Below are 20,768 nucleotides of genomic sequence, written 5' to 3' on the forward strand. Positions count from 1 at the left end.
CCACCGAGTGCTGGCTAAGGCAGCCCTGCCCTGCCTGTGTCGGAAAATGTTTCCCCTTCTGTCAAATGGGGCAGCAGTTCCAACCACGTCATGGAGTTAAGGAGATCACGTGAATGCAAGGTTTTGTTAATTATTAGTGCTGTATCTCATTTTTAGAGGGACATAAACTGGAACATATGCTATGCCTTCTGAACTTTGCCTTTTCCTCCCGTTTAACACAAAAAATGTTGGCATCTTTCATGTCAGCACGTGTAGTTTCTCCCTGCTCTTTTTCAGTGGAGGAGGGTACTCCACTGTGTGGCTGTGCCAGAATTTATTTAACCAGCCCTCTTCACATAGATGGACATTTAAGTTGGTTCTGGTTTTTCACAATGACACATAATGTGGCCACAACGGCACTGTCCCTAAGTCTCCATACACCTGTGTGGGACTCGGTGGGGCTGTTCAGAGCCTGCAGTGGATGGGGCACAGGGATGCCCTCCATGGGGCTGCCTTGGTTGTTGGGGTCCCCTTAAAGCTACCCATTTCTCTTCCTGGCAGTGCTGAAGTCGCCAGTTTATGGAAGGGGAAGGGGCTTGGGTGCTGAGTCCAGAGGTCTGCATTCTTTTTTCTTCTTTTTTTTTGAGACTAAGTTTCACTTTTGTTGCCCAGGCTGGAGTGCAATGGCACAATCTTGGCTCGCTGCAACCTCCGCCTTCCACGTTCAGGCGATTCTCCTGCCTCAGCCTCCCGAGTAGCTGGCATTACAGGCGTGTGCCGCCACACCTGGCTAATTTGTAATTTTAGTAGAGACGGAGTTTCTCCGTGTTGGTCAGGCTGGTCTCAAACTTCCGACCTCAGCTGATCCGCCCGCCTCGGCCTTCCAAAGTGCTGGGATTACAGGTATGAGCCACCATGCCCGGCCAGGTCTGCATTTTTAACCTAGCACTTGGCAAGCATCTAAACCTCTCTGAGCCTCAGTTTCTCCCTCTGTCATCTGGGAGTGTAACATGTGTTGCTACTCTCAGGATTGTGTGGCTCCTGGAGCTTTGCAGGCTGATCCCAGGACACAGGGCAGGGACTGCTGTTGCTCCAATGATGCCCAGCCGCCGGCCTGCCTGCCCTGGGTAGACAGAGACCCACAGCTGTGGCCCCTCCAGGGCTGGGAGCCCACTATACCCAGGAGGCTTTGGGGATGCCTGGCCTCTGCATCTCTCCCTATGGGAGGACCTTGGACCTGGGAGGCTGGGTCTGTCTCCATCTGACTCTGGGGTGGTGCCTTCTCTCCCTGGACCTCAGCTTGCCCATCTAGGGGTTGACCCTCAGCTCCCACAGGCACCCTGGAGATGAAATGAAACAGCAGGTGTCATGGACGGCCAATGACTGAGCTGCTGAAGCAGGAGCAGAGGATAGCAAGGGGCTCTTGGTGGGGAAGACAGGAAGGAGGGCAGAAACAGGCCTGGGACGTGGCCATGATCTCGTCACAGGGGTCCACTGAGATCCCCGCCCCCGCACCCAGTGCATGTACCCCCCATCCTGCCCCTGCTGGGCTCTCACCATCCAGGGCTGGGATGACAGTCTTCCTCAAGGCCAGGACCAGCCCCAGCGGGCACCCGAAGAGGAAGAGGTCGGTGATCTCAAAGTCAAACCTGCCCAGGGCACCTGTGCCGTCCAGCATGGTGGAGCTGCTGGAATGGCGTGAGCAGGGCTCAGTCCTCAGCACGCTGGCATGGAGGCTGCAGACCCAAATAAGACTTAGCTGTCATGTGGGTGCAGCTGCCATCATCTGCCACAACACTGCTGGTGGCAGCAGGTCCCAACCTCTCTCAGGGGCCTGCTGGCTTCAGGACAGCCCTGAGCTGGACCACCTACCCCTGGTCCATTCTGCCCCCAACTCTGCCATTCCCCACCCTCACCCTCAAGACAAATTGCTCCCTCAGGCCCAAGATGGCCCTTGGTGTATATGAGACAAGGCACCCAATAAGCCACTTTCTCCTGGGCCCAGACTGGGATCCCAGGTCTCAGGCTGGGGCAACCTCAGGCAGACAGCCTGGGCCTCCTATTGGCCATCACAGGGGATGTTCCTCCCTCTTGGAGCCTCTTCCCGCACCCAGAGGCAAGCCCCAGCCCCCCAGCCCCACCCACCTGGACAGGAAGGCCTGGTGCTGCTGGATGGTATCCAGCTCGTAGGTGGATGAGTCACTCCTCTTGCGGGGCAGTTGCCTTTTGGGGTCCTCGGTGCCGTTGCTGCGGGGGATGTCAACGTTGCTTCGGCTCAGGTGCCGACTGCTCTCCAGGCTGGAGCCACCACTACTGCCACCACCACCACTGCTGCCACCACCGCCACTGCCACCACCGGAGCAGTGCGCTGCATTCACCAGGATGCCCGGGGACAGCAGGTCGTTGTCCTGGAACGGCCCCGTGGAGGCTCACTGCCAGGTGGCCGCTGGCCTGACCCCTTCTCCAGTGTCCTGGAAGCTGACTCCTCCCTCCTAACCCCAGGCCCAGTGGCCACTGTCCAGCCGGCCTCTCGCCAAACCAGAGGGAAGGGCCCCGTTCCCTTCCGTCCTCCCACCCACCAGCCACCCTGGACCTCACTGGTCTACAGGCCGTTTGCCACTATGCAGCAGAGGCAGGGAAGCAGAGAGGGGTCGCCCATCCCACCTCCTAGGAACCAGACCCCACTGCCCACAGTGCAGACCCTGGTTCAGGCTCATGAAACCACACGCATTCCTAGGCTTGGCCACGTAGCAGCTGTTCCCCTGCCCCCATGCACCTGCCCTGCCGCCCCTGGGCACCTGTGCTGCCAACCTTTGCCCTTCCCATCCTTTTTTGGAGGGGTGAGGGGAGAGAGATTGTGAGAAAAACTGCTACAGCTCTTTCAGGGCCCAGGCACTTTCCTCGACTCTTCGGCCAGAATGAGCTGGGCTTCCTCAGCTCACCTGCACCCCCAACCCGTCCACAGCCCCTGCCCTGGAGGTGAGCTCTGGCAGCAGGGCTGGGGTTCGGGGGCTTGGAAAATGTTTGTTGAATGAACAGAGCTTAACTGGGTACAGTCCAAGCCAGATGGACTCAGGAAGTGCTGCCAGCATTCTGCTTGGTGGACACAGCCTGGGGCAGGTGCAGGAACAGGCAGGGCAGCGACCCTGGGGGCATGGAGGCTTCAGGCCTTGGGGACTGTCTGGGCCCCCACTTGGGTACCTGCATGCTGACCACGCTGCCCCGGCGGCTGCTGCTCTGACTCTCAGACACTGGCTGGTTGCTGTAGCACAGGGCATCAAATGCCAGGATGCCCCCGACGCAGTCCCCAATCAGGCAGACCTTGGGAGAGAGGGGCCAGAGGCCTGAGCCGTTCACCGACTCGCTGGACTATAGGCTGGGGAGGCCGCCACCTTCCCCCCCAGGCCAGCCCGCCCTACAGGGTCTTCCATCCTCCTCCCCTCCGCAACCTCCCCGGGACTCACCTGCCCATTGAAGGTCATGCCCTCCTGGGACTTGATGAAGTCCCCATAGGCAAGGTTGGCTCGCTGAATCACTGTGGCAACCGCCTCCTGGTACTGGGGGGAGGAGGTGGCCAGCAGGGGGAGGGCAGCCAGGGGAATGTGGTCCTGACTGCTGGACAGACAGCCTTCGTCATGGCTGTAAGGGCTGAGGCTGGGGAGAGGGGCCAGTCAAGAGAGGGCAGGCGGCTCCAGCTCAGCCCAAAGAGCCCCTCTCCCCTGACCTGAGTCTCAGCATACGCTAGTGAGGACCCTTCCCGGCCAGGGCCTGGGTAGGCTTGGGGGACCAGGGTGGGTAAGACCCCATGTCTCAGAGGCAGGCCAATATCCCCACATTACATGTTTGGAAACGAAGGCTGAACCATGGGCCCAGGCCTCTTGGGACTTGAGGCTTAGCCTGCGTGTATACGTTGGGGCACCTCTAGGTAGAAGGGGCTGGCCGGTGGGTCTGGACATCGGGGCAGGAGTCCTGAAACTGGGGAGCCACCTGAGGCCCAGGGGTGGGAGGAGGACAGTGCACTGCCGGAGGCTGCAGTCAAGGGCAGATGCCACTCACTTGGAGACCAGGGCAAAGGCGTCAGAGCAGACGGGCGGGCAGGGCACCAGGCAGATGGCAAGGTGGCCCAGGGCGCTGGGGTAGTGCACGCGCATGACGGTGTCGAACACATTGGCGATGGTGTTAGCATCGCCCTTCTTGGAGCTGGGGTCCCCGGCGCCTGTGTCCAGGATGGTGCCTCCGTGCAGCACCAGTAGCAGCACGTGGATCTTGGAGGGCGGTGCAGCCAGTGGCTGGCTAACCTCGTCCTGCATGGGTTGGGGGACAGTGTCAGCTCCCCAGGGAACCCAGCTCCTTGCTGAGGCCCCTCTGTCACCCTTGTTGGGGGTGTGCCTCTTGCACGCAGCCCAACTGCTCCCTCTGAGAACCCCAGTTTTGGTTACTCATGCCTGGAGCCTGGGGTTTGGCTGCCTCAACCCCTCCCCTGGGACTCTTGCAGGGACTGGAGCCTGCAGGAGGAGGCAGGGAGGTGGGCCTGTCCACTCCTCCTCCTGCAGCCCTGCTCCTGTCTGCCACCCTGACCAGGGCACAGAGGACATGGAGGGAGGGAGTCCATTCCTTTGAGAGCACAAGCTCTGCTTCCTTCAGGGATCCTGGGCAGTGGCTTCTGGGGCTTCCAGCTTTAGGGGGAGGCAGAGAGGTTCAGCCTGGTCTTGGCCTTGGGGGCTGCCTGCCCTGTGTGTGTCTGTCTTGGCCTGAGCAGACAGGGCCACCACCAGCGCAAAGTTACAGAGGTCACCTGAGAATAGCTGGGGTCAGGGCATCCACAGCCTGGGTGGGCGGCAACCCCAGCTACTCTGCCTGCAGCTCGGAGCTCTCCCCCCAGTCATTCTCCCCAGGCCCCCAGCCTAAGGCCCTGCCATTCCTGGCCTCTCTCTAAGACCAGGGTCTCCAAAAGGAGAGGTGTCCTGGTGGGGACAGAGCCCCAGCACCTTAGAGAGGAGGCCAATCAGATTTCAAGAGGTAATGACCCCACCTTCCTGCCAGGCCAGGCCTGCCTGTGAGGTCAAGGTGAGACCCTAGACCTGCACACCTGTGTAAGGGCTGCGAACTGCTCCAGGCTGGGGGACTGGGCTAATATCACATGGCGTGTCGGTGCCAGGCTGGATCGGAACCTGAAGCCTCTGCCACTACTCAGCACTCTCCTGCCAGGCCAGGCTGTGGCCGTGTCCCCAGAGGTCACCCTCCCCTGACCCAAGCTTCTGGTATGTGACCGGAGGATAGCAGCAGGGCCAGGGCCCGAGAGGGGCCACTGATGAGTACTTGCTGTGTCCATATGATGTCTGGGGTGTGGGGGCAGGGAAGGGAGCTGAAGGGAGAGTCCTGCCTCCAAGAACCCGAGGAGACAGATCAAGGAGCCAAAGCCATCTAGAGAGCCTGTGGTGGGGACAGCTGGCCCTGAACTGGCCAGGGGGTAGGGGTAGCACCAGGAACCAGGTGCCAACACAGAGGCTGGGTGGGTGGGGAGGGCGGGGGCTGGATCCAGGACTCAACAGGCCACCAGGAGGCTGGGCACAGTGGCTCAAGCCTGTAATCCCAGCACTTTGGGAGGCTGAGGCAGGCAGATCACTTGAGGCCAGGAGTTTGAGACCAGCCTGGCCAACACAGCAAAACCGTCTCTACCAAAAATACAAACATTAGCCAGGCATGGTTGTGCACATCTGTAATCCCAGCTACTCGGGAGGCTGAGGCAGGAAAATCGTTTGTACCCAGGAGGCAGAGGTTGCAGTGAGCCAAGGTCGTGCCACTGCACTGCAAACTGGGTGGCAGAGTGAGACCCTGTCTCCAAAAAAAAAAAAAAAAAAAAAGTGAGCACCAGGAAGGGCAAGGGAATGGATGGGCTGGGCCAGGAGCCACTGAGCAGCAAGAAGCCTGGTGGGTACTGCTGAGCTGGAGAAGGAAGGCTGGGCTGCCCTCACCCCAGGAGAAGCCATGGGCTTCTCTCTTCTTCCCAGGGGCCAGGGCAGGACTGACACTTGTCCTCACATGGGGATTAGCCACCACTGGTTGGCCTGGACACAAACACACTCAGCCCAGGGCAGAGGGGGCCACCGGCTTCCCGGAACACAGGGCAGGAGGGAACAACATGAGCCCTGCTGGGCTTTGGCAAGGCCTTTTTTCCAGTCCAGTGAGGCGAAGGGCTTATGGAAGAAATGTCCTACGCAGCCTTCACGACAGGGAGGTGACATCCAGCGGTACTTAGTCACCAGGGGACGGGAAGGGCTTGGCACTGGGGGCTGAGAGAATCCTGCATAGGCCTGTCTGACTGGGCTAAGCCCTGGAGATGATCCAGGGACCCCCAGAGGCTCCTGGAACACAGCCTCCCTACACTCAGCCTGCTTTCTCCAAGGGGACATCCTGCCTCGGCCCGAGACAGGGATTCACCCTGCCCTGGGCTCTAGTGGGGGCTAAGCCCCCTGCAGCTGTAGAGGCATCCCCCTACTAGTGTCTCCGCAAGGCAAGGAGCAGGGGCTCCGGTTTGGGGGTTCTTGCAAGCAAATGGATTTGGCTTTGGATGGCGGTGCCCCAGAATCAGTGCTGGGTTCTGAACACACACCCCAAGGCAGATCCAGAGCCCCAGGCCCCTTCTGCCCCTCCCCTGGGGGGCGTCAGAGCTGTGTGTGCTGCAGGTGGGGAAAGGGATCGGTTTGCTTATCTAGACGTTAAGCAGCAATTGGAAATAACTCCCCTTATTCCATGACCGTTTCTAGAAAGCCCACCTCAGCGTCAGACCGCAAAGCAGAAAACCACAGGAGGGGGAGGCTGTGTGGATGTCCCTCCTCCTCCCCCAGACTCCCCGGGGGCCCGAGTTCCCCACAGAAGTGGTGCTGCCTCCACCTTAGGTAGCTTGAGGCCAGAGCAGTGCGGTGACCGCAGGTGATGGTGGGACAGCCCAGCTCAGCCCTGGCTCCTGTCCCAGTGCAAACAGCTCTGACGGCCCGCAGGTGGAGGAGGATGGGGCGTGAACTCCCACAGAGAACCCCCGAAGCGGATACAGGCGCTCTACCAAGACAGCTTTATTGGACACACTGAGCTCCGCCTGCCTCCCGCGGGGCCATCTTGTCGGCCACGGCCACATCACTTCTGCCTAGACGACTGTCGCTTCCTCCCTTTTCGTCTTTTTATCTTCAGGGACAGCAGACAGGCTGGGCACAAGGTGAAGATCTTATTTTTGATCTGGAATTTACAAGTTTCTCATTTTACTTTCCCATGGGTGGAGCTTGGATAAGGCTTTCTCAGGGGTTGTCTGTAGTCCCTGGTTCTTGGGGACCTGAGACAGAGGGCGACAGGCGCCTTCCTAGCAGGGTAGCAAAAAAGGAGGCCCAGGCCTCTCCCCGGACAGTACCCAGGCAGGCGTGGAGGTGAGGCTGCCAGGCCCAGAGTTCCACCTCTGTAACCCCTCAGACTATTCCTCTGCACCCTGCCCCTCCCTTGGCGGCCGTGCCCCCTCCCTCTGACACCCGGGCACCCACCTCTATGATGTTCAGCTGCTCCACACTGGAGGCCACCCTGAACTCAGGGGCACTCTGGCGGTACAGACCATCTGCAACAACACAGAAGCCGTGCTGTGAGCTGAGGGGCAGCCCAACCTGGCCGACCGGACAGAGGCTGCGACTGTGATGAGGGGAGCTTGGGGGTCCCCAACCCCCATGTATGCCCAGCACTGTGCAGGAGCTGGGTCAGAAAGGAGGGGGCTGAAGCCCTGCAGCCGCCCTCCCCAGGCTCTGCAGCACCCCCAGACCTGCTGACCTTGTGTGTCTTCCGGCTCTGGGCTCTCGATCTTGTCCATGAGGTCATTGGAGCTCCACTTGGTGATGTCCTTGGGGAACATTTCCTCTGTGTCGGACAGGTCCTCTGGAGAGGAGAGAGGGAAACTCAGGTGGGACTGGGAACGGTGGGGAGGCCTGGCTTCCCGAGGTGGGGACGCCCCTGTGTACCCCTGTGTTTGGCTCTGCTCTGACCCTTCTTCAACAGGATGGCCACACAGCCCCACACCTTGGGCTTCTTCCTGACCATTACAAAAAATAGTGTAACGTTCCCATAAGAAAAGTCACCATTTATAAAGTGGCATTTAGTATATTCACAATGCCGTGCAACCATCACCACTATCTAATTCCAGAACATCTCACCTCCCTAAATGGGAGCCCCATACCCGGGAGCAGTGAGTCCTCAGTCTTGCCTTCCTTGGCCTCTGGCCACCACCAATCAATTTTCTGTCTCTACAGATTTGTCTATTATGGACATTTCCTATAAGTGGAACCATACACTATGTGGTCTTGTGTCTGGCTTCTTGCACTCAGCATAGGGTTTCTGGGGTTCCTCTATGTTGTAGTGTGTCAGATGCTTCATTCCTTTTCATGGCTGAACCATAGTCCATTGCATAGACACACCCCTTTTGTTTATCCACTCATCAGCTGATGTTCCTGTTTTTTAAAAAATGCTATATTGACCAGGCGTGGTGGCTCATGCCTGTAATCCTAACTCTGGGAGGCTGAGGTGGGTGGACTGCTTGAGGTCAGGAGTTCAAGACCAGCCTGACCAACATGGTGAAACCCCGTCTCTACTAAAAATACCAAAATTAGCTGGGCGTGGTGGTACGCGCCTGTAGTCCCAGCTACTCAGGAGGCTGAGGCAGGAGAATTACTTGAACCTGGGTGGCAGAGGTTGCAGTGAGCTGAGATGGTGCCGTTGCACTCCAGACTGGGCGACAGAGCAAAACTCTTGTCTCAAAAAAAAAAAAAAGCTACATTTAGGCCAGAGGTGGTGGTTCACATCTGTAATCCCAACACTTTGGAAGGCTGAGTCAGGTGGATCACCTGAGGTCAGGAATTCAAGACCAGCCTGGCCAACATGGCAAAACCCCGTCTCTACTAAAAACACAAAAATTAGGCAGGCATGGTGGCATGTGCCTGTAGTCCCAGCTATTCAGGAGGCTGAGGCATGAGAATCACTTGAATCTGGGAGGCAGAGATTGCAATGAGCTGAGATTGCACCACTGCACTTCAGCCTGGGCAACAGAGTGAGACTCTGTCTCAAAAATAAACAAATAATAAATAATAATAAAAAATGCTACATTTACTTTATTCCATCTTCACCATTTTAAAAATTTCTTATATATTTTATTTTTTTGAGATAGGGTCTTGCTTTGATGCCCAGGCTGGAGTGTAGTGGCACAGTCATAGCTTACTGCAGCCTTGACCTCCTGGGCTCAAGTGATCCTCCCATCTCAGCCTCCCGAGTAGCTGGAACTACAGGCATGCGCCATGACACTAGGCTAATTTCTTTATTTTTTTTGCAGAGACGAGGTCTCACTATGTCACCCTAGCTGGTCTTGAACTCCTGGGCTTAAGCAATCCCAAAGTGTTGGGATAACAGGCATGAGCCACCGTACCCAGTTCCTGTTTTGTTAAATTGACAAATAATCATAATTGTACATACTCATGGGGTACACAGTGATGTTTCAATACACCAGTGTATGGTGATCAGATTAGGGTAATTAGCATATCCATCATGTCAAATATTTATCATTTCTTTGTGTTGGGAATGTTCAATTTCCACCTTCCAGTGATTTGAAACTATATATTACTGTGGTTTAAAAAAAATTTTTTATTTTTGGTATTGACAGGGTTTCGCCATGTTGCCCAGGCTGGTCTCAAACTCCTGGGCTCAAGCGATCCACCTGCCTCAGCCTCCCAAAGTGCTGGGATTACAGGTGTGAGCCACTGCGCCTGGCCTAATACATTACTATTAACTCTAGTCATCCAGCAGTGTCATAGAACTAGAACTCATTCCTCCTATCTAGATATAATTTCATATCCTCTAACAGGTCTCTCCCTGTCCCTCCATAAAAGCACAGCTTCATATGAAGTGCTGCTATGAATGCCGCCTCCAAGACTCCTGCTTCTGCTCCTCTGAGAACTTCTGCCCAGGACCACCAGGCTCGTGGCTGTCTGGCTCTGGCACTCGCCGGCCTCCTCCGGTCCTGGATAGGCTCCTGGGCCCATTTCCCCAGGACACCGCTGCCCTGGCACTTCCTGCTTTGCTGTCTCTTTTACAGCTTTTTCTATGTTAAATATGTATTTTCCTCTCATCAGGGTCAGAGAGCCACCTGGGAGGGGTGGGACGCCAAGAGGCCCCTCCTCCGTCCTGGGCAAGGCCCCTGGTGCAGAGGCCAGCTCGGGAGTCCCCAGCCACCATTCCAGGTCCTCCAGTCCCAGGGCCAAACCAGGCACCTTTCTTCTGCCTGGACACTGACTCCCCAGGTTCCTTCCCTTGAGGGCAGCTGGCCAGTTAACCAAAATGCCACCTTATGTGGTTCCTGTGCCCATCCAAGCCACAGTGGTGACATGAGATCTGGTGCTGCCTGTGTCTACTGAGTGCCTACGGGCTCGCCCCCGTCCCTTTCTAAGCCTCTTTCTTTCACACCTGCTGTGTGAACTTTGGGCTGGCTCAGCCACCGGCTTGCAGAGGGACCCAAGCCCCCAACCCCTACACCTGCTGGCCCCTCCAGCTTCCTGGAGAGGAATGGCTAGGGCACCAAGCAGGCGAGTGCTGTATGCATGCCTCTTCCCGGCACAGGTGGTGCATCTGCTGTATGGTCATGCGCTTATTTTGGGACTAGTGGGAAAATGGGCACTTCACATGTTTTCTGCTTATTGCATTTTCTTAAGTGCCTACATTAGATGTGGTATTAATTTAATCAAGAAGAAATAAGGTAAGTACAAAAAATTAGAAAATTAAAAGAAGTTATGCTTCCATGGAAATAAATTCACATACGGAATAAAGCCCTAGTCTGATGGCGTATCCTTATTTGGGGTTTCAAGAGCGCAGTCCTCATCTTCCAGGCCCATAGCACATCCTGATATCAGGTCCTAAGACCCCAGACTCAAGGGAACAAGATGACTTCATCTCATCCTCTGTGCACTGCCCCAAACACCAGGCTGTCCACCTGGGACAGCGCAGGTGTAGGGACCGGATATAGAATAGTAACAGGCAACACCCGCATCAGTCCACACCCATACCCTAAGCCCTTTCAGACCCTTCCCCACCTCGCCCAGGAAGGCCCCAAGGACTGCAGAGCGCTGCCTGCCTACCGTGTGCATCGAAGAACTCGTCATCTGAGCTCTCATCCGAGTCCCTGGCAATACTCTGCATCCTCCACTCTGAGATGCTGTGGCGGGAAGGACTCGCTGGAAGGCAAAACCCCAGAATGACCGCCAACTGGAGAGGAAGGGCTCAGAGGCTGCCCTGAGCCGGCAGAAGGCAGGGAGGGCCACCCACAGGCCTGACAGGCATCACAGAGGCTGCCACAGGAGCCAGGAAGGTTCCGAAGAGAATGAAGTGGGTAAATGAGTGGGGAGCGGCCTAGGCTCATCTCCTGTCCGCCTGGCACAAGGCAGTCGTGTCCCGGGGAGCATGGGTGGGGAAGAGCATGACAGACATAAGCCCAGGACGTGGGGTCAGACAGGCCTGGGTCCACTCCTGGGCCTCTGACCTGAGTGTGACCAAGAGCAAACTCCTGAAATTTGGCCACAGCAGGGCCCAGGCGGGAGATGAGTGAGCCAGGCCTGCCTGCTGGAGAAGCTGGCTCCACCCGGGATGCCTAGGTTGATCCTTTATCTCAGGGTCTGAAGTCTCCTAGGGTCCCCATCAGGAGTGGTGGCCCCTCCACAGCCCAGCCACCTCCACTGGCTCCTATGGGTAGCATTGTCTTCCCTGGGCATGGAGGGGAAGTGTTGGGGAGCCTGCTGGGGCAGGGCCCAGGCTTCCCCGTGTGGGAGGACTAGCCCAGGGCTCTGACTCCCTCTGGGCTTGGTGCCTCAATGTCCATGGGAAAGAACTCTGAGGAGGTGCAGTGATCCAGCAGTGTGTGGGGCTGCCTTGCAGGGAGGGACCTTGAGTGTGGGTGGCAGGTGGCGCAGGGGCTCACCTCCCCGCTTGGACGACCGAGACGACTTGGAGGATGTGGACCACTGTTTCTTGAGGCCGCGCCCCACTAGCGGCTCCCCGTTGCTGCTGCTGGGCTCCGGGGGCTCCCCAGAGGCCTGGTCCGAGGCGGCTTCGTGCTTGACGAGCTCGGTGGCCTCCTCACCATCCTCGTTGAACTGGGCCATCTTGCGGGAAAGCATGAGCTGCGCCTCCTTCTCCAGCTCCCGGATGTTCTCCATGCTCAGCCCATACCACTCGTCCTGCCAGCACCAGGCCTGCCGGTGAGCCCGCACCATCACCCTCCGTAGTCCTGTGCCCCACGGGGATCGGAGAGGGAGAGAGACGAGGGGAGGGAGGTCAGCGCAGGAGCCTGCATGGAGGTGTGGGGCCCAGACAGGGGCTTTGGGAGGCTGCACCCATGTTGCAGGTCAAACTAAAGTCACTGCCTGTTTGTGCCTCAGTTTCCCCATTTGTAAAATAAGGGGACTGGCTCACAGATAGTCTCACAAGCTCATAGTGGTTCTATAATTAGAGTGGAGGGGCCTCCCAAGGCAATGTGTCCGGTCAGAAGCCACAGTTGGAAGGGCGCAGTGGCTCATGCCTGTAATCCCAACACTTTGGGAGGATTAAGTGGGAGGACAGCTTGAGTCCAAGGGTTTGATATCAGCCTGGGCAACGAAACAAGACCCTGTCTCTATAAAAAAAAAATTAAAAAGAAATTAGCCGGGCATGCTGGTGTGCGCTTGTAGTCCCAGCTACTCTAGAGGCCGAGGTGGGAGGATCACTTGAGCCCAGGGGTTTAAGCCTGCAGTGAGCTATGATTGTGCCACTGCACTCCACCCTGGGTGACAGAGTGGGACCCTGTCTCTAAGGAGATCAAGAAATAAGACACACAGTTAATTTTCTGGGAGATTCCTGCACAGGGGAGGTAGAATAGGACTTCCTGAGAGTCTCCTGTCTCAGTGTCTGCTATATTTTTCCTGTTAAATTTCCCATGGAAAATCAAGTTCAAGTTCAAACTGGGTTGGTTCTCCTTTTCTTTTGTTTTTTTTTAAAAAAGCTTTTAGTAGAATATATTATGTACGTGAGATATATAAGAATATATTATACATATAAATTAAGATATAGAATAAAGTAAAGAATATATACCTTTTAAAGTATAAAAAACAATTAAAGGGCCAGGCATGGTAGCTCACATCTGTAATCCCAGCACTTTGGGAGGCTGAGGTGAGAGGATGGCTTGAGGCCAGGAGCTTCAGACCAGCCTGGGCAACACAGGGAGATCCCCCATCTCTACCAAGAAAGACGAAAAAAAAATTAGCCAGGCATGGTGGTGTGTGTCTGTGGTCCCAGCTACTTGGGAGGTGGAGGTGGGGGGATCGCTTGAGCCCAGGAGTTTAAGGCTACAGCGAGCCATGATCATGCCACTGCACTCCAGCCTGGGTGACAGAGTAAGACCCTGTCTCAAAATAGTAATAACAATAATAATAGAATTATAAAGACTAAAAGCAGACTGGGGGTTGCCTTGGGCCAGGGTGGGATGGTGATGACAGTGAAATGGGAACAAAGGACCTTCTGGGGTGATGAATGCTCTGAAGTTGTGCCCAGCTGTGAATATACTAAAACTTACCAAACTGTTATCTTACAATGAGTGAATCATATGGTATCTAAAATTATGCCTCAATAAAGCTGTTTAAAAAACATTAAAAAGCAATGAGACATCCACATCCACAGCCCCGGCGAAGAAACACACCATCACCAGCAACAGGGAGCCCTCCACTCGCCCGGCCCCTGACAGTTGGCCCCGAATTTTGCTTGTCATGCGCTTTGCCTTCTGGTCTCAGCACACAGATGTGTTTTCCTGCACACGGTATCAGGCCAGTGTGGCTGTTGCTGAATTTCGCATCTATGTGTCACGCTGTATTTTTCTGCCACTTGCTTCTCTGGGTGAGTTTTGTCCATGGATGCGCGCGTAGGGGCTTTGGCTCATCAAGCTGGGACTGTGTGGCATCCGTGTGCGTGTGAAATGCCACATTTCATTGATTCCTTTTCCTGCCAATGGGCCTTTGGCTAATTTACATTGTTTCTCCATTTTGCTTTCACAAACCTGGTGCTCTGAACATTCCAGAACAGGCATGGGGATTTCTCCAGGAGACAAACCCGGGAGAAGCAATCTCAGGGCATGTACCCCTGCCTCCTCTAGAGCATGCTGAGCGGCTTTGCAAGCAGTTGGGCCAGGCCAGGCTCCCAGGCTGGTCTCCTGTGTACCCTCTTTTCCTGCCTCCTCACTTCCCACCTCTGGCTTTGCTGAGCCTTCCTTTCTAAATCCCATCCATTCTTAAAAACCTCTCTGTGGGATGGAGTCCTGTGTCCCCTGCCCAAGCCCCAGGGGTGGCCTCAGGTGTGGCACACTGAAGAGCCTTGGTTTCCTTTTCTGGGACTGTCTGCTGGCCTCACAGGGCTGCCAGGAAGGGCCACATCCCTTGCTCTACCCTATATAGGGAAATCCTCCTCCTGGGGTGACCGGAAGGGCTTGGACATGCACTACATCTGGGGCCAGGCAGTAATGAGGACAGCTGAGAGCTGTCCCAACCCCCAGGAGTTGCCTCCTCAAGGCCCCCAAGAAGCCCAGCGTAGCTCACATGAGTTCACGAGATCATCCCCGTGATATTACAAGACTAGTACTCACAGTTGTCATCAAGCTCCACCTATGTGCCACACCCCATCTTCGGTTCTGAACCCACGGTCTCGGCCCACAACAGTCCGATAGGATAGGTGTCATTACACCCATTTTACAGAAGAGAAAAGCAAAGCTCAGTGAGGCTGAGAGACCATAGAGCCACTACGTGGGAGTCAGGCCTGGACTCTAAAGTTGTCTTCTTTCTTCCCACCAGCCACAAGCTCCTGCTTTCTGAGGGGAGAACTGACTTTCAGGGAGCTGGGGAGTCTCTGCAGCTTGGCCAGGATCTCAGCTGCTGGGTAGGGCTGGGGAGGGCCAAGTGGACCCACAGAGCCAGAGTGCCAGGAGCTGCAGCCTTAGTAGGTCTGCTGGGTGTCCTGTGCAGGGCTGAACCTAGAGAAGCCTTGAGGAGAGGGTGGGACGAGTCACCAGCGCTGATGTGTTCAGGTTCCTGGAGGTCGAGAAGGGTGGTAGGGGGATGCCCTGCCCAGGATCGGGGAGCCCCTCCCAGTCCTGCCCACATGCTCCTCCACTCCTCATATTCCCTGGGAAGTGAGAACCACCATTCCCATTTTGGGACTTCAGCACTGGGGTTGCAGGTCCCAGTCTGTCAGCCCTGGGTAATGGAGAGAGGCAGGTTTGGGCCAATCTAAGCTCCCATGGGGTTAGAGAGATGGATTGCGGGAATGCATCCCTCTCAATGGATGGGACAGCTTCCTTCTCTTCCTGCCACCTCTCCCAGCTGCTGATTGACACCGCAACAGCCCTTCTGGAAAAAGAATGGTGGACAATGTGTCTGAGTGTTCTGCCCTGGGGATGGAGGTGGTGACACCAATACACCCGCCAAGGCCCTGTCCACGTCTCCGCTTCTCCAAGTGGAAGACCGCGTCCTCGGACCCCAACCCTTTCGGGTACACATCCACCCTTCCCTTGGGGTCACAGCCCCAACACTGAACATGGCTGTCTAGTGAGACACCTCCCTTACGGATGCTAAGAACAGGAGGATGTTAATTCAGGACAAGTGTGGCTGGGATGGGGGGCAGATCTAGTTCAGCCCCAGTGTTGGGTCTCTGCTTCCTCCTGCATAGTGGAGTGACAATGCCTACCCTCATGGGTTATCATAAGCCTACGTGACAAGCGTGATATATACTGTCAACAGTGTGGCTCTGTTCAATCTTAAATAAAGTCACCCTTGCTCCTGGCATCACAAGGTGTCTGGCTGGGGTGCCTTTTGGGTCATGGGCCTCAGGGACTGCAACCAGCTCTTGGAATGACGTCATGCTATGACCTCGGCAGAGGGGGGTTTAGGGCTCTAGGTGAGGAAATGGCACTCACTGCACCAGGACCCCCAGGCCATCTGCTGTCTACCTGTTCCATGGGCACCTACTCTGGCTAGGCTGGTGTGGGTGTGAAGGCCACTATGATGTCTGAGACACCCTGCTCCTGGGAGCTTCCAGCCCAATGAGGAAGGCTGAGCTGTGGCCCTGGGTTCTGGGCCTCCTAGAGTAGAGGAAACAAAGGCCTGGGAGCCCAGAGGCCCAGATGAGCAGCAGGAAACCTGTCCCCAGGGGCTACTCAGACCTGTGGAATGTGGGCTACTCTTTATCAAATGCAAACCAGGTCAGGAATGTCTGGGGGCACTGCCTAGGGCTTCTTCATCCAACAACACACACTGCTTGTCTCTGCAGGTGCTCAGTAAGTATTCATGGATGTTCAAGATAACCCATGGTTGGGGGGTAGTGGGGAAGCTGGACATGGGCTTTGGTGTCACCTTCCCAGAACAAAACAGAAACGCAGACTCCCAAGCAGACATGCAAAGAGAGGAGGCAGACAGGCAGGTGACAGGAGACAGAGGGGTTGGGTAGCCCGGCCACTGCCTACCCGGCATGGGTGTGCTCACCGGTGTCGTGGATGAACCTCTCGATCTTGGACTGCATGCCCCAGTAGCGGAACTCCACCTTGCAGAGCTTGTATGCGCACATGATGGGGAAGACCTGCTTCTTGTACTCCTCGATCCAGTTCTCGGACAGGGGCCCCCGCTGGGTCTTGGTTGACTGGAACAGCTTGGGGTCCTCTTCTGTCTTATACTCGTTGTGGGGCACAGGGTCTTTGACAATGTCGATGAAGTCTGTGGGGAAACCCTTAGAGTGGCCACTTCTGCCCTGACCTCAACCCCCACCCACATCTCTCCATGTTCTTCCACCCCCAAATCCTCCCAGGACTCTGGGCCTTGCCCTGCCAGAGGGACCCTGGGAGTGAGGATCATGTTCTGGGCAGCTCTGACCTCAAAATCCCTGACAGTGGGGCCTGCAGTTTCCTTGGTGCATTCATTCATTCAGATAGGGGTCTTGCTATGTTGCCCAGGCTCAAGCACTCCTCCCACCTCAGCCTCTCAAAGTGCTGAGAGAGGTATGAGCCAACGCGCCTGGCCCCTTGTTGCCTTTTCAAGTCATTTCAGCAAAACCCATGTTCTGAGTGCACGCTACCTCTTGGCAAAGCAGATAAATAAGGCAATGAGGAAACACTGGGGAGATGAATTTCCATGAAGAATACGGGGTGGGAGGAACAGAAGAGAAGGCTAGGAAAAGCTTCCCACAAAGATGGTGTTTCAGCCAGAGGGGTGGAATCAAGAGGTCAAGAATGTCCCAGCAGCACCGGCCCTTGAACAAGAGGTGGGGGGTTCTGGGGAAGGAACCACCAGGGTGTCTGCGTGGGGAGAAGGATGGCAGCAGTCACAGAGCAATGGGGATGCCCTGGACATGCGGGCCATTCCTCTCCAAGCTAGGAGCCCGGACAGTGCCCTGAGAGCCAAGTGGACCCAGGTATAGATCTCAGGCTGAGAGGGATGCAGGCAGGCTGGCCTGTTGGAAAAGCCTTCCTGGACAGAGACCGGAAGAGATGTCTGAAGAGGCCTACAGGGGGTGTCTGGCCAAGCTTGCTCCGGGCTGGGCCTGAGAGCAGGGGCAGATGCCACAGAGGTAGGAGTGCAGAAAACAGGGCTAGGGGCTGACAGGACCTGGTGAGGGTGACAAGAAGAGGGGTGATGGCTCTGGGCAGGATGTAGGCCAGGCCACTTATGATCACAGGCTTCCCCTCCACAGGGGCATCTCAGAGCCCTCCTGTGTGCTCACTCCCGAGGCACATGTGTTTTGGACAGAACTGGGGCACTCACTGGGTGAGAAAGAGCCCCAGTAAAGGGCTGTGGCTCACAGAATCCTTTTTTATGGTTGGTTCTGCTCTAGCCAGGCCCTTGGCTGCCTCATTTTGTCCAATGTGTGGGCCCCTCTGTATCCAGGCTGCAGACTGCAGACACAGATATCAGCTCCACCAAAACCAGCAGGGTCAGGAGCAAGTCTGAGGAACACAGAATGCCAGGAGGGATGAGCGCTCTTCCCGGAGCAGACCATATGCCCTGCCCATGTGGGCCGGCAAAGACCCTGCACAGGAAATGTCACAGAGACTTAGGACCCATGGCAGCTGGCCTCGGAGGGAGCCTGCCGAGCTCTGGCAGTGTCAGGGCTGCCTGCTATGGGAAGAGGTATGTACACTCCAACCCCAATTCCTACGCTGAAGTACTGAACCCAGTGCCTCAGAATGTGATCTTATCTAGAGATAAGGTTTTCAAAGAGGTAATCAAGTTAAAAGTAAGGCCATTAAGGTGGGCCCTAATCCAGTATGACTGGTGTTCTTATAAGAAGAGGAGACAAAGAGGCAGACAGACACAGAGGGGAGTGACCATGTGACGAATGAGGCAGAAATTGGAGGGATGCTTCTACAAGTCAAGGAGCACCAAGGACTGCCGGCAAGCACAGACACTGAAGGGGCCTGAACAGAGTCTTCCCCAGGAGGAAGAACCCACCACCCTGTGATCTCAGACTTCTGGCCTCCAGAGCCCCAAGAGAATAACTGCGTGTTGTGCAAGCCACTCATGCTATGATGCTTTGTTACGCAGACCCAGGAAATCCCAGCAGAGGTGGGGGTTGGGCCTGGAGCAGCTCCTGGGGCATGGACACCCACCCCCAACCCGGCATGCCCTGCCTGAGATGCCTCCACGGTGACTTGGGCCTTGTACCCAGAGGCTGCAGGAGGGTGGCTGCTGAGCTGCACTGGCCCACATATGTGTTTTGTTTGACTGGCATACATTTATTTACAAAGATTTTTAATTGGTTGCTAACATTTAGTATTGGGAGATTTCTCATGAACATCCTTATCGCTGGCTTCTCTTGAAAATGAAGATTTAACAAATGGGGCCCATCTCCTGCATGTCACTGTTTCACGTCGTCTGGAGGTGGTGGGTAGGGCACCCACCATCAAGAGGACATAGACCCCATTATGTGCCGGGGGCACTTGTGCATGGCTGTCAGCTAGAGATGGATGCCCGAGCACATATGTACTTCTGGGGAGTAGGGATCCCTCAAAGGGATGGAGGGAAGCGGCTCTGGGTGGAAAAGGCACTTGGACTTGGTGTATGTATCAGGAGAATGGGGCTGAGGAGGCCTGTCCTGCCTCCCCCATGGGCCCCATGCTTGCTCCAACTCTGACCTGCCTGCCCAGGACAGGGCCAGGTCTGGAGTCTACCAGGTGTGGGGAAAAGGGGCAGGACAAGAGGGGCCTGTGGGTAGGAAACCCAGAGTACAGCCCTGTGGGGCTCTGCCCTTCCTGGTTACCGATTGTCAGCTGGTTCTTTTCCACAGGAGAGAGGTTGAACACGTCGGGGTTTTCTCCAGCATCAGTTTTATAAAAGGTTTCAATGTCGATGGAGAATTTCTCCACGAAAGGGCAGGTGAACCTGTGCGGGAAGGAAAGCACCCATCAGGACCTGTCCTTGGAGAGGCCCAGTGTGGCTGGCCAGGGCCTGTTGACCCACTGGGTAGAAGTGGAGCTGGTGATTGGGCATGGAAGGAGGGTGGAGGGTAGCCGCGACTTGCCTGCCCTGTCCACCTCTTGGATCGCCACTTTGTCCCAAGAACAGCCAGGATGGGGGCAGGGAAGGATTTAGGGGGAGCAGAAGACAGTGTATCCTCAGTGGCTTCTAGAAGCCCCATGTCCAATGTCCACAGCATGGCAGGAAGACAGGCACAGCTATGGCAGCATACTGCCAAGCAGGAGGAAGCTGGGGTGCTCCATGGGGCATGCCACCTCTAGTTCCCAAGAAGCCAGCTCTGACAATGGGGGAATAGCCTCTCTCTAGGCTGGAAATGAGCTTAGAGGGGAAAGTACTACTGGGAAGAGGAACAAGCTCCGTGGATCCCTCAGCAAGCTCTGGGTGCCCACCAGTGTGGGGAAGGGAGCCCCAGGAGATTTGTGGGGACCCCACCTGCTCAGCAGCAGGCAGCTGGTGGGACCAGCCCCCATCTATTCAACTCAGCAGTGATGAGCTACATACTGCAGGGCACAGAGTGAAGAACCCTCTGCCAGGGGATCCCAAGGACAGCCCTGCTCAGCACGGGATGTGGGACAACACTGTTACAGCAGCTGAAGGTCTCAGAGTTGGAAGGGACCTCTGGGTCATCTTTTCTACCCTCAGTTTCTTTCCAGCAGGCTGTCTCAGCCTTCTTAGGGAGCCTGAAGTGGGTTTATATTCCCTGCATCTTCTGGGATGGCAAAGGAGTCTCCAACAGCCCTCGCTTGACTCACGCCTTCATGGCCTCCACACGTGGGCAGTCAGGAGGCATCTAGGGGTGTATCCTTCCCTCTCTTGCCTGTGCCTGCCCTGGGTGACCTTCGGGGCACCTGTATGGAACAAAGCCTGGGTTCCCTGGGGTTCTGGGTTGTTGATTCCATCCCGTGGATCTATGCCACAAGATTGCTTCCCGCCAGATGGCATGTGGAGGTGGGAGACACATGGAGGCCAAAGCAGGCGCACCTGGTTCGGGTGTAGGGGTAGGCATTCCAAGATTCCTCCACCACCCGCAGGGCTGCCTTGGGCAGGATGGAGCGGAACCAGCTGGGAATGTGCATGCCCACATGATACACCTTGTGTGTGTACTGCCCAGAGCCGCCTGGGCCATCTGTATACGGCCGGTTCTCCAGGATCTCCACGCCGCTGCCTTCGCCATATGTCTCGTTACGGCTCTTCTTCTGTGGGGACAAAAGCACCTGCAATGTGTGTGGGGCCAGAGCA

General features: G+C 56.1%; 1 protein-coding gene across 18 annotated transcripts in view; it reads right to left on the bottom strand.

Annotated features, from left to right (window-relative positions):
* Positions 1-20,768, bottom strand: part of PITPNM2 (phosphatidylinositol transfer protein membrane associated 2) — a 167,984-nt gene that overhangs the window by 9,795 nt on the left and 137,421 nt on the right. For 12 of the 18 annotated variants that reach the window (XM_054528390.2, XM_054528388.2, XM_063712277.1 and 9 more), the window contains 12 exons: positions 20,511-20,725; positions 19,312-19,433; positions 16,545-16,772; positions 11,966-12,274; positions 11,130-11,225; positions 7,786-7,890; positions 7,509-7,579; positions 4,036-4,283; positions 3,444-3,633; positions 3,181-3,300; positions 2,125-2,387; positions 1,537-1,715 (listed from right to left, as the gene is read on the bottom strand). In XM_054528390.2, the coding sequence (XP_054384365.1) occupies positions 1,537-1,715; positions 2,125-2,387; positions 3,181-3,300; positions 3,444-3,633; positions 4,036-4,283; positions 7,509-7,579; positions 7,786-7,890; positions 11,130-11,225; positions 11,966-12,274; positions 16,545-16,772; positions 19,312-19,433; positions 20,511-20,725 (2,146 nt within the window). Of the gene's footprint in view, positions 1-1,536; positions 1,716-2,124; positions 2,388-3,180; positions 3,301-3,443; positions 3,634-4,035; positions 4,284-7,035; positions 7,213-7,508; positions 7,580-7,785; positions 7,891-11,129; positions 11,226-11,965; positions 12,275-16,544; positions 16,773-19,311; positions 19,434-20,510; positions 20,726-20,768 lie in introns of those variants that run through there. The other 6 variants (XM_054528395.2, XM_054528394.2, XM_054528392.1 and 3 more) reach the window with 3 other exon arrangements.

The sequence above is a fragment of the Pongo abelii genome, chromosome 10 (genome assembly GCF_028885655.2).
Source record: "Pongo abelii isolate AG06213 chromosome 10, NHGRI_mPonAbe1-v2.0_pri, whole genome shotgun sequence".
NCBI lineage: Eukaryota > Metazoa > Chordata > Mammalia > Primates > Hominidae > Pongo > Pongo abelii.